The 12,855-nt window shown below is 55.7% G+C and overlaps 1 protein-coding gene across 2 annotated transcripts in view; it reads left to right on the top strand.

Moving 5' to 3' along the window:
• Positions 1–906: 906 nt before the first annotated feature.
• TNFRSF1B (TNF receptor superfamily member 1B) overlaps positions 907–12,855 on the top strand; it is a 34,691-nt gene continuing 22,742 nt past the window's right edge. For both annotated transcript variants that reach the window (XM_019756332.3, XM_019756333.3), the window contains exon 1: positions 907–1,095. In XM_019756332.3, the coding sequence (XP_019611891.3) occupies positions 1,018–1,095 (78 nt within the window). In that variant the 5' untranslated portion in view covers positions 907–1,017. The remainder of the gene's footprint in view (positions 1,096–12,855) is intronic.

Consider the following 12,855-nt stretch of genomic DNA (forward strand, 5'->3'; position numbering starts at 1 on the left):
GGGGGTGCAGATGGCAACTAGAGTGGGTGCTCAGTCATGATGTAAACTCTAGGGAGGCCAGCCCTCATGGCCCTTGGCCTGGGCCAGCCGCCCTCTGGGCCCCCACGACTCCCTAGAAAGCTTCTGTCCCAGCCTCTGTTTAGTTGTCAGCTACGAGGACAGGAGGACAGGGGACTCAAGAAGGAAGGCAGGACAGGGTGTGGCTCACTGAGAAGGCCTTGAAGAATATTTAAGGATGAACAAATAAATAATAGTAATGACAGCTAATACATACTCGTATACAGAGCTTACTAAATTACATGTACACTTACTTTGTAAGTATACATACATATGTAATATATACTATATTATGTGTATTACGTAGTTTTTAATCTTTGTAATAACTCTATGAGGTTGATGCAGAGATTCAGACCCAGGTGGTCTGGCTCTAGAGTCTAAATGAGTGAATGATCTAGAACTACGGTGGTCTCCCCAGAGCTACCCTCAGCTTTGTGGCATGTATTTCCAAATTAGTGCCACACCCCAACAGGAATGGGGAGCCTGCAAGGTGGGAGGGGTAGGTGGTCGCAGAGCAGATCAACGGGCACAGGCTCAGGGCAGCCACAAACCTGGTCCCCAGTGCAGGGAGCCTGTCCCCAGTGCAGGTCTCCTGCCCCCACACTGGGAGGGGGGTGTCAGGGGAGTGGTCGTTAGAGGGAGGTTGAGAGGTCACCGAGGGCTGGGAGTGGCCGACGCTGGAAGGTATCCACTCAGCCGGATTTGGAAAGTGGGGCCAGACTGGGCCCTGCCGGGGTGAGTCGAGGTCCGGTCGCCAGGCAGCGGTCGTTGGGGGGCGGGGCCGTGGGAGGAGGCAGGAGGAGGTGTGTCCTCTAGCCCCGCCCCCGCCTTCTTAAGAGAGCCGGCTTTCGCTTTCAGTCGGAGGCGCGGGCGCGCAGCGGTGCTGGAGAGAAGGCGTGAAGGAGTGAGGGCCCCGGCCAGCTTAATCCCGCTCGCGCTCGGCCGCCACCACTCGTCCCCATGGCGCCCGCCGCCGCCTGGGCCGCGCTGGCCGTTGGACTACAGCTCTGGGCTGCGGGCCACGCCGTGCCCTCCCAGGTGGGTGCCTTGCGCGGTCCACGGGGAGCGCCGGCCCCTCGCGCCCACCCGGACTGGCGCGCAAACCTCAACCCTGGGGGGCCTGGCCCGGGCGCCGAGGAGCCCCCCCCCCCCCACACCGGATCAGAAACTCTCAGTGCGCCGCTGGAGATCCGCTGGGGACTCTGGTTGGGCACATATGCGCCGGGGGCCGGAACTCTGTCCCTCGGCCACAGCGTTTGGGGATCGCAGCTAGACCCTGGACCCCAACCCGTTACCCCTGCGACTGCCACGACCGAGCCTTCCTTCCCGTGGGGTGAAGGAGGTGGTCTGTACTGGGGCACTGCCCCCACTGCCGACACCGGCACCCTCTTCAGATGACTTCCTCCTCCTCTGGGCGATGGTTTTCTTCTTTCTTAGAAGTACACGGGCGATGTGCCTGACAGAACAGGGCCAGTTATGCAGTAAGCGCTCGGTAAGAGCACAGTGCGCCGTCTCCCATGTCCTTTGCCCAGACCCCTTCCCCAGGGGTCACCTGGTATGTCCAGCAGCCATTTTAGGGCCTCTTCTCTGTGGGCTCCAGGGTAATGGGGAGGAGACAGTGTCCTCAGGTTCTCCTGGCCTCCCCTCCCCTGAGGGCCTGTGCCTGAGCTCTGGGGACAGAGGACGTGAGAGAGGCTTTCTGGGTGATTATCAAGGCAGACGCGATCTCTAAGGGGCTCCAGGAAAATGGAGAGAGCATCCCCCCCCCCCCCCCCCAGAGCTGTTATTCAGTACTGACTGCACCCACCATACTAGCAAGGCAGAGGAATTGCTTGTCCTCTGCCTCTTCTGGCTGTCACCATGGTCTGGTAAGATAGAAGGACCCCATTTTACAGAGAGGGAAAATTGAGGCTCAGAGAACTCCTCCTACTTCACGGAAGGGCATGGGGGGCACTCTTCCATTCCCCCTGTGCCTGAGGAGGAGGAGTGCCTTCATCCCTGCCTTCTGATCCTACTCAGACTCTCACATCTGGACACCTCAACCAGGAAGGAAGGTGGGCGGTGGAATTGACTCACGTGGTTATGTGAGTGACTCACTGGCCAAGGCTAAAGACATCTTTAGAGTCCGATTCTGGAGAGCAGAGGATGGAAGCTGTTGGGCTAGAATTGACTCAGCCACAGTGGGGGCCAGAGTGGGTCCTGGGGGGCTGCCTCAGAGGTTCTCCTGGAAACAGGTGGTCCTGAGTGGTCAGAACTGAGCGTGGATGCCAATGGCTGTTGTCCCCAGCCTGACTGAAGTGCTTTGAGAGATGTCATCCTGCTCTGGTGGCATGTAAACCTCTGGGGGAGGAGGCACAGGGCTTCTCTGTGGCCTACGGGACACCAGGCCCGAGTCCTGGAGTTGTTTGAGGGGTTCCCCTTGTGTCTCTCACTTCCCTCCCTTATTGACCAGCTCCTGTGTCAGTCATCTCAGGTTCCCTCCTTCTGGGACCATCTCCACAGCCTCCTAGGGGGTCTCCTGGCCTCTGCGCCCTCTCCCCCATCCTCCTTGGTGGCATCACACTGAGGAGACCCTCCTCCAGTTGGAGCATCTCTCTCCCTGCCTGCGGAACCTCCTGTGACCAAGGCAGAAACTCCCCAGGTGTCCCAGGCCCGAGTGAGTGAGGTATTCGGGTTCTTGTTGCTACCCCTCTGCATCTGTACCCTACAGTACACCCTGTGAAACATGCGTACCCCATGCTGTCCCCTCTCCATTATAACACCCTTTGCTCCCATCCCCAGGGCCTTTTGCAAAGGCCACCCCTGCAGGAAAGCCTTTCTTCATTCTTCCTGTTGCATTGCATCTTTTCTCCTTTGAACTCTCAGAGCCCTTGTCTGTCTCGAGGACAGACTACGTTCTGCTTTTTAATCTAGTTGTGTCTTATCCACCTCAACAGATGGACAGTTCCTTGAGGGCAGGGACTGTGGGTCTTCTTCCTCATGATTGCCAGCATAATAGCTCCAGTTGTTTTGAAGACCTACTAAGTGCCAGGCACTGTAGTAGGACTTTATTACAAATCCTCACTAGAATCTTCCTTACAGCAACTCCTAAAAGGTGGATGGTGCTGTTCCCATTTAGAGATGTGGAAACTCAGGTTCTGACATTTCCCAGGATTACAGAGCTAGGGTGTGGGGTGGGTGGGATGTGAATGCAGGTCTGCCTGATTCCAAAGCTCTTTGCACTATACCCTCCCTGTGTCTGTATCCCCAGCTGGGTCCCTGGCACACAGTGGGTGCTCAATAATGTTAGCTGTAACTAGATTGAGTTGCAGAAAGGACCCCATGTGACCTGAGCTGGCTGAAGGTACTGCAGAGTCACTGTGTCATCAGGGCTCTTGCCTTGTTTAAAAGCTGTATTTGTTGGCTGGTGTGGAATGCATCAGTCATTCATCTAGTCATTCATTCATTCGATAAGTAAACGCCAGTAAAGTTGGCAGGATAGGTAAATGCTTGATGCCCTGTGATAGGGATAGGGGGCAGCAGTCTAGCTTTTCTTGTTGCTGGGGAGGGGACTGAGGGGTCCCTACCTGCTGGGTCTGACCTACGTATCCCTGAAAGTCTTGAGGCAGAGGGGCTGCTGTTTGCCTCCTCAATACCCAGGGGCCTGGGGCCAGCTCAAGTTAGGGCAGAGGTTGGGTGCTCCCAGGCTGGCCTGGGGACGTTGGCCATTGGAGTGGAGATGGGTGACCCAGGGTATCTGCTGTCCAGGGATGTCCCTTTGCTCCCTGCCTCATAGCCCAGATGGGAACCTGTGAGCTGACTGAAGATGTGGCCCACTGGTTGGGCACTCCTTCAGAGGGCAGTGGCCAGCTGGCCGGGTACCTTGAGGCAGTGCCATTCGCCCATTCATTCCCCTAACATTATGGACACCACCTCCAAGCCCAGCCCAGTACTGGGCTCTAGGGACCCCAAGAGGACCATGACCTGGTTCCAGCCTTCTAGGAGCCACACTGTCAATGGTCACCGACCTGGGCTCGGCCTGTAACTGCCCTTGTCGCCTAGGCTAAGTTCCTGAGCCTCTTTTCCTACATGTGGATGTGGAAAGCACTTCCTACCTTGCCTTCCTCTCAGAGCCGAGTGGGTATGAAAGGCGTTGGAGAGGATAAGACTGAGAACTTGCCTGGCCTTCTTGTAGCAGAGACTGGTCCTCACTGTCATCCTGGTGCCTGGCCCAGTGGCTCCTGGAGTGTTGTTCCTTCCAGGGCTGGGAGACATTTTATGGCCCTAAGCATTCACTACTTCCTGGAGGAATAGCCAGGAAGAATGTGGGGGTGGGGAGGGGAAGGAGAAGAGTTTGATGCCAACCAGTGTGTGAGTGTGTGACATTCAACTCTACACATCAGCTTAGTTCTCAGTTTTATGCCATGCTGGCTGCTTTTCTGTGCCTCAGACGTGCCCCTCCTCCCCCATACCTGCCTCAGGGCCTTTGCACTTGCTTTCCCCTTGCCTTGAATGTTCCTCCTGCTGATGTCCTCTGGTCTCATTCCCTCACTTCCTTCTGTTCAAATGAATTCTTCTCAGAGGCCTTCTCTGACCATCCTGCCTATAAAAGCTCCCACCAGCTGTCTCATTCCCTGACCTGCTGTTTTCCTATGGAACACTCATGACCTACTATATATCTTCCACTTTTATTGTGTCTTCCCAGTAGCATGCACGCACAGTGAGGGCAGGGACTTGTTCACTGCTATAGACTCATAGCCTAGCATAGGGTGTGTCATTCTCAGCACTCTTGACATTTGGTCTATGTAGCCATTGTGGGGACTGCCTAGCACATCATAGGATATTTAGTAGCATTCTGGGCCTCTACCCACTAGATGCCAGTAGCAGCCGCCCCTTTAGCTGTGACAATTAAAAATGTCTCCAGATATTGCTAAATGTCCCCTGGGGGGAAATTGCCCCTGGTTGAGAAGAACTGGCCTAGAACAGTGCCTGGCATATAGTAGGTGTGCAAAAAATATAGAGTAAGTGTCCGAAAATATTCATCGGACCTTTATAGTGCCCTTATTTTATGGATGAGTTAGAAGAGTTTGAAAACTTAGTGGTGACAGGACTGGGTTCCAGACTGTCTCCCTCTCTCTGGGCTATGTCTCTGGGCTTGTCTCTCTGCTGTATTGGGTCTTCTGAGGCTAGGGGTGCTCTCCCAAAAGTGCTCACTCCCTCACATCCCAACCCTGGCTCGTGACTGGGCCACCCACTAGCAGTGACTCAGGCCCCCAGTAGGCATGTGACTTGCCCGGAAGCAGGCAGGGAGGGAAGCTGAGGCTTAGGGGCAGGAAGAGGGGTGCCACTGGAGAAACAGGAACAAAGTGGAGACGCTGTGGCTCCCAGTTCCAGACGTGCTGCCAGCCGCAGAGAAGCAGTATTGATGACTTAGGAGAAGGGCCCAGCCTCCGATTTAAACCTCAGCACAAATCTTTATTTTGCTATTTACAGGCTGGATGACCTTGGCAGTTCTTTCCATCTCTGGGAGCCTCTGTGTTCCCATCTGTAAAATGGGAATGATGCTCACCTCACTGGCTGGTTGTCAGGATTAAAAGTACTTTATAGGCTGTGCAGCCCACTGGTGGCTATTTATTTCAGCATTCATAGCTTTACAGGGCCTGACCTGACTCTGGGTCCCAGGGCAATGCACGGGCTGAGACGCACTAGCTCTGAGTCACAGGGCCCTGAGGCGTGGGTGGCAGACCACCAGTTGCCCAGAGCTCCTGCCCAGCATCCCTGAGAACAGTTTTCTTCCTGCCTGGCCATGCTTCCTGCCCAGATGCCCCCTTGCTGGGCCTCTTAAACCCAACTGCCCAATTTGCCCAACTGCCTACCTAGCCTTAGGACCTGGGCATATGGCAAAGGCTGTGGGGTCAGAAATCATTACTCTGCCCCTCCCCACTCCTTTCAGTGAGTGACAGGTGCTGTATGTCATTTGAGGGTGAGTGAGGGGTGCATTTGGCATAGTATGGAGAAGTCTCATGACGTCTATGAAACGGGGCTGCAGAAGGTCTCAGTTTTCCTACCTGCAAGATGGGCATGGCTGAGTCCAGGCTGTTTCTAAAATCTCTTCCATCTCGACCCTCTGTGATCCTGAAGGTTCTGTGTACTTGTCACCCTGAGGAGGGGAAGCCCTGTGGAGGCACTTCTGAGGTCATGCTGTCCATTCCCTAGCCTCCACATGACTTCCAACACAGCAGGGCTCCAAGGAAGGGGCACCATCCTGGGTGTCAGGAGACAAGAGAACCTGTCTGGGCACTGTCACTGGCTTGCTGTATGACCTTAAGCATCCCTGCCTGTAAAACCCAAACAGCGCTGCTCCCATCGCTCTCCTGGAAGGTTGGGGAATTGTCAGCTTTGCATGTGCTTGACAAAGGCCATGGACTGGGGGCGAGGGAGTCTAAAAGTTTTCCCAGGAAGGAGAGCCCAGCACTCCCACCGTTGATGTCTGTGCTTCCCAGCCTCTCTCCTTGCTGATCTCAGTCCCACTTGCTTTGGCTGGAATGATTTGCTGGACTCAGGCTCCAGTGGCATCGAGAATTCCCGGCAGCTTGTATCCAAGACAAGATGCAGAGCTCTCAGGAGGAACAGGGTCATGGGTTTCCACCTCCCTGCCCCTTAGGACCTAGTGAACACCTTTTTAAAATTCAGAAGCCAGACCCGCTGGGGCCCCAGGCTGTGGGAAAGTCTATGCTGTGGGTATCCATTGCGGGGCTTGCTCTCTGGAACCCACGGATTCAAGGAAGCCCTGAGTGGGGGGGCAGTTTCCTTGAAGAAGCCCTTTGTCTCTGGTGATGGGCACCCCATTCTGCGTCCTGTAGGCCTCCTTCACGGCCTTGGGCATTTTTGTCCCCCTCTGCCCAGCTGTTGACTACGGGGCTGGGACCCCTGTGGGGCCCACAGTCATTTTCCACCACGGCACGTTGTGAGGTCACAGACGGTGGTGACATCATTGTGGTTTGGGGTGCATGCCTCGAGGAGGAAGTGTCTGTTTACCGAATGGGGTCTGGAAGAGTAGATTTCCTTCTGCCCTGAGTGACAGCAATGCCGGGGAGGGGGCAGCTGCTCAGGAGGCCCCGAGTCCAGCTCTGCCCGTTTTCCTGTTGACTGTGAAACACAGCCCTACCTTTCTGAGCGTCCATGTCATCTTAGCAGAGGAGTGGGGATAGGCTCCCCTCAGGCGTCACCTTTGCAGGTTTATAATCACCGGACTTGATCCTCCCTAGAATTAGAAGGCCTGCTAGCAGCACCTTCACACCAAGCCTGCTTCCCAGCCCGCAGGTGGGCCAGCTGCTCTCTGGCTTTTGGTAGCAGACGCAAATGTGCACGGGTGGGAAAACTGGCAGTGTGGAATGACTTCGAGAGCCATGGGGCGAATCCCTTTCCAGAGAGCTGGGCCCTTGAGTTGCCAGCAAACCGTCACTCTGTCCCTGGCTTTGGAGCCGGGATCTGGGTTGACCCAGCGGCTCTGACCAGAGACAGGGCAGAAATCCCCAGGGGCTTTTGTTTGTTTTGCTCTGCCATCCAGACAGTGGCCCACCGGTGTGTTTCAATCTGAGCTTGGCCTGCAGTGGGTATGGCTGATGTGGCCGCGGGTTCAAAGAATTGAGTGGGCCTGAGGGTGAGAGCAGAGCGGGAAGGAGATTGGGGGCAGGCAGGCAGGATGTCTTCCTGGCTGTCCGTGGGAGGCCTTCTCAAATGCCTGTGAGGAGAGATGCCAGACTCTGCGAAGTGACCTAAGCCTAGAGGTGGGAGTCAGGGGTCCGAGGCCCAGTCCTGGCTCAGCTCCAGCTTGGGAGGGCTTGGCTACTTTCCTTCTCCTCTCGGAATCTCAGCTGCCCCAGCTGGAATCTGAAATCAGCAAGGACCTCACCCACCCTCCTTTAGAGTCATGTAGCCTCCAATGTCATACTGGGGGAAGGGGTGAGGGGAGTTGGTGGCAGTGGGCAGGGGCTGGAGTGCAGCTCTGGCCTCCACATGGCCCTGGCTCAGAATGCCCAGGTCTGGACTGGACGTGAGTCTCTGGGGAAAGGCTCCCAGCACTTTGCCTTAGTTAGTGGGACACCTGTCCGGGGCACCCCTGCCTGTACTGCTTCCTGCTGACCCACAGCCCAGCTTCTTTCTGCCACTCACAGGGTCTCCAGGTACAACTTGTCCCGGGTGAGCCTGTCACCTGCTGCTCCAATCCCTTGCTCCTCTGGATTCACAAGCCCCAATCCTGCTTCTTCCTGTCCTGAGTCCCACCTCCCCCATCTCATGGCATGATCCCCTCCTCCCCTTCCCCACCCCCCACAACCTATGGCTTCGCTCTCTTCCTGGCCTGGCCTCTCGGTCACTGCCCTCTTCTTTTCTTGTCACCTTCCTGACTTTGCCCCCCTCCGGCCCTCTTCCCACAATGACCACACAGGGATCTTTCTAAAAGCTGAGCCTTGAGGGTGGGCAGGGTTGGGATGAGTACATACCAGGAAGAAAGCGTGGAGGCAGGAATAGCAGGGGGTAATGGCTAGACCATCGTAGTTGGAGCAAAAGACTTGTTAGGGCCAGTGATGGCACGTGAGGCTATAAGCTGTGTGGGGCCAGTTTATGGAAGTAGAAATTTGTAATATCAATTATATTAAAAAATTGTACCAACTCTAAATTTTGGAATGCTTACTAAACACTGTACCTGTGTTATCTCATGTCATCTTTGTAATAGCCCCACAAGGTATGTACTATTGTCAGTTCCATTCTACAGATGAAAAGACTGAGGTTCATTAACCTCATTTATTTGAAAAAAAAACACAAAAAAACGAACTCCTTTGATACCCCTCGCTAGTAAGAGGGGAGTCTGGATTCAAAGTCAAGCATCTTTTCTCCAGAGTCCATGCTTTCGGCTACCATGCTCACCTCCTATCAGGAGTTGAAGTAATAGGGAGCCACTGATAGTTTTTGAGCAAGGGAGTGACCAGAACAGAGAGTATGTTAGGAAGATCACTCTGGTCTCAGTGGGAAAGACAGACTATTGCGATAGTTTAGGCAAGAGCTCTAGGCTGAGGGAGTAGCAGCAGAACAGGAAGGAAAGATCGAAGACTTCAGGGAGGAGGAGGAGGAGGAGGGCTTTGGACTGGACAGAAGACCTAGGGTGGGAACAGAGGTACTCAGGAGAAGAGCCGCTGTCCCTCTCCACCCAGTCCTGCAGCAGGAGGCCGTTCTGGCCTCAGCCCTGCCCCATGCCAAGCCAAGTGACCTTATTCTGGTCACTGTCAGCCTCACGTGTTCTTGGAGTTCTCACGGTCAGCCCCAGGATGAGCCTGGCCTCGGTCACCCTGGCCTCTGCTGGGTGGACATGAGACGGGGCAGGGCTAGCCTGTTCACCTCAGGTGTGAGATGTGATGTACCTCCACGGGCAGGGACCTGTCTGACTCTGCTGTCAGAGCACCTTGGGACCCCCGAGCTCCTCTCTGAGCTTTGGTCTTCCTCAGGGGTAAGGTGGAATAAAAGTGTCCCTTTCTGTCATTTCCCACTAGGGCTGGGAGACGCTGGGGGAGTGCAGTGAACCGAGGGCTGCAACTGACATCCAGGGGTGCACGGTGGGTGCCAGGCAAGGGTCCAATGCACTGCACACACCGAATGCCTTTACTCCTCAGCGCCTTGTGGCGGGGTACTGTTACGTCCCCGTTTTATGGGAGAGGCAGCTGAGGCCCAGAGGTTACGCTATGTGTTCAGGATCTCCACTCACGAGAGACAGAACCGAGATTCCACCCCAGGCAGTCGGGCTCCAGAGTTCTGTGCTTAAACCACCACCCAGATGTAACGGTGGCTGTGGGGGGCTCTTACCTGAAAGCTGCCACCCAGTCTCCCCTCCCTGGGGACACCTCCCCCTCTCTTCTTAAGCCCATTTCCTGCCCAGTTCTCATGCTAGCCCCAACCCATTTCAGCTAATGGAAATGAAAACTTTTGCTTCTGTTTAACAATTCAGCGTCTATTAGGCTCCCCCCCCCCCTCCCGCTATGGTCTGTGTCCTGGGCTGGGCGTAGAGCGATGAGTAATAAAAACCCTACGAGGAACTCTCTGCTCTTACTAACGGCCAGCACCGTGCCGCGCACTTCACATAAGTTGACTCAGTGAATCATAACAGCCCTATGTGGCGGGCACTGTTTTTGTCCTCATTTTATAGATGACAAAACTGAGGCTGGTGAATGGCACAAGTGGGATTAAAACCTGGGTGTCTGGCTCAGAACTCACACGAGCACATGTAGAGGAGGGCATGGTCCCTGCCCTAAGGGGGCGACACGGGAAAACAAATAATTCACCAGAAAATGGTCTGGGCTGTAGAGCGATATACTCGGGTTGTCGTGGCGCCCCCAGGAGGGCCCTCTGACCCCATCTGGTGGTTTGGAGGAGGTTTCCTTGAGATAGATGGTGTTGGAGAGGACTTTTGAAAGAAGCTGAAGAGTTAACCCTGCGAAGGGGGCGGCGGGAGAGGGATGAGCAGGAGTAAAGGCCCAAGCCTTTCCTCCAAGGAGGGCGAGGGAGCCAGGTGCTGCTCTGGGTGAGAGGCTGTGAGGGGTGATGGTGCAGGGGGAGGTGAAGACGGGCGGGAGATGCTGTCAGGGCCGGGCACTGGGGACAGCGAGCTTCGGCCTGAAGGCAGTGGGGCCAATGGAAGCTTTTAAGCAGAGCCAGACTTGGATGTAGGAAGGTGGTTTCAGGTCCGTCTGGAAAGGCTGGGGACCAAGAATGAGGAGGCTCCGCTGGCAAGAGATGCCAAGGGTTGTGGGCTGCAGGAGCCAGGAGGAGACTGAGGCGGTGGTACCGACAGGCCGTGGGGGTGGGGGGGCAGAAGGAAAGGGTTGGGGTATTCTCTGCAGCTAGACTTAGGCTTCCTTGGCCTTTTTGAGTCCTGGCACTTAACACGAAGCCTTGTACTGAGAACCGGATACCCGCCTGGGCTTCCTGTCTGCCCCCAGCACACTTCTAAAGCGACATCACAGGCGGCAGGACTGGAGTGGGATGTGTCACCCCTGGGCCACCACCTGTGATGTGGTCGGTCCTTCCTGACGCACATGCTCACCCGCTCCCCGTGACGGCAGACGAGCCTCCACCGTGTGGTCGTCACAGTGTTGGCCTGGCCTGATGTGGCTGCTCCCCACGGTCCACGGGGCTCCCACAAACCCCCTAAGATGGACAACGAAACGGCTCTGCTGTTTCTCACCACACCCCGGGGCCCCTGGGACCTGCTATGCAAATGCAGCGGTTTCTATATTGCTTGAAGACAGTTTCCACCTGTGTGGGGGTCCCCGGGTCCTTGGGCAGACACCTGCCCTTCCCCACAGCTGCGGTGTCTGCCCCTGCGACCCTGGAGACCCTTTAGCCTGGAAGAGTTACTGAACCCACCTGTACCTTGCTCGGAGTCACCCCCCCATCTTTGGGCCCCCGTCTGTAAAATGATTACAGGGCATGGAATTGTTGGAGAACACAGAGGCAGGTGCACCTGTGACTGGCTCCTGTCTGCCACTTGCTGGCAACGTGGCATCGGGCATAGTGTGGACTCTCCAGAACTGGGTCTGTGTCTCTAAAATGGAATAATACTGACCTCGCTGGGTTTGCAGGGATAGAACAAGAGAATGCTTGTGAACGCGCCCAGCGCTGGGCACATAGTAGGCACTTCTCCTGGGTGTGGACAGTCTCTGTCGCTCTTTCCAGTTCTGGGAAAAGGCAAAATTTGGGAGGCGTGCTACTCCCCAAAGCCTGAAGCTTCTCCCTGTGGCCTCCTTCCAGCCTCATGCCCTTTCTGCCCTCAGCTGGCCCTCTGTGGGATCCCTCCCCAGGGTGCTCCCAGGGAGGCTGGCTGTGACTTCATCCCAAGAGTACTGGCATCTAAGGGGAGTATCCAGAAAATGAAAAAGCCTTGAAGACCCTAAAATGCTGCGCTCATGGTGGCAGGAAAAGCAGAGGGCACCATAGTGCTTTCAGATGACCCGCCTTGGTGGCGGCCAACTCTTCCTCCTTTTCCAGGCCTGCCTCTCTTTGTCTTCCTCTATCTCATTGTCTATTTATAAATAGGAGAAGGATACCTTGGGGTACATGCAGGGTCTTGTGCTGGGCAAGAAGTCAGCTGGTGCAGGGTTGCCCAATTCTCAAGAGAGAGCTGATGTGGACTCCAGGCTCTGAGACCTGCATGGCCTCCCCGGCTCTGCCCCTCACCTTGACTTCTCCCCCAGCCCCTGAGTCTAGGCTGCCAGCTGTGGTTTCTGATCCTCCAGGGTGAGTGGAGGGCGGGGGTCAGGAAAGGGGGGCGGGGGAGCTGCTAGCGGGAAGAGTCTTGCCTGACTCGCCAGGTAAATCTAGTCTGGCTGTGGCTCTCTCTAGCCCTCACCGGCCTCTGAGGTTCACATTCTTTTAGGGCCTCACAGCCACATTGCTGTCCCTTATCCTGCACACTGTGTCGTCCGGCCACTGAATGGACCTCCAGCCTCTGGGTTCTGGCCACTCACCTAGACTCTTTATTTTGGGGTCCCGCTACTCCTCTAGGTGTTTCTCTTGAGTAAAGTCCCTTTGAGACAAACTGAAGCCACTGTCTTAGGAAGCCCACATCTGGCCAGTGAGAATCTCTCCCTCCTTCTGCCCCAATGAAGCCCTCAACCCCGTGTCGTTGCAGCTGGCCTGCCATGGTCTCCTGACTTTAGGCTTCTCAAGGAATTGGCCTGGGGCCAGCCTATGGGTGACCCCATAACTCTAAGGGTCACAGGTTGCCTTCCCCATACTTGCCCCGCCTTTGCAAGGCCCGCATGGGCC

The sequence above is a fragment of the Rhinolophus sinicus genome, chromosome 14, assembly GCF_057876585.1.
Source record: "Rhinolophus sinicus isolate RSI-liver-muscle chromosome 14, RSI-T2T, whole genome shotgun sequence".
Classification (NCBI taxonomy): Eukaryota; Metazoa; Chordata; class Mammalia; order Chiroptera; family Rhinolophidae; genus Rhinolophus; species Rhinolophus sinicus.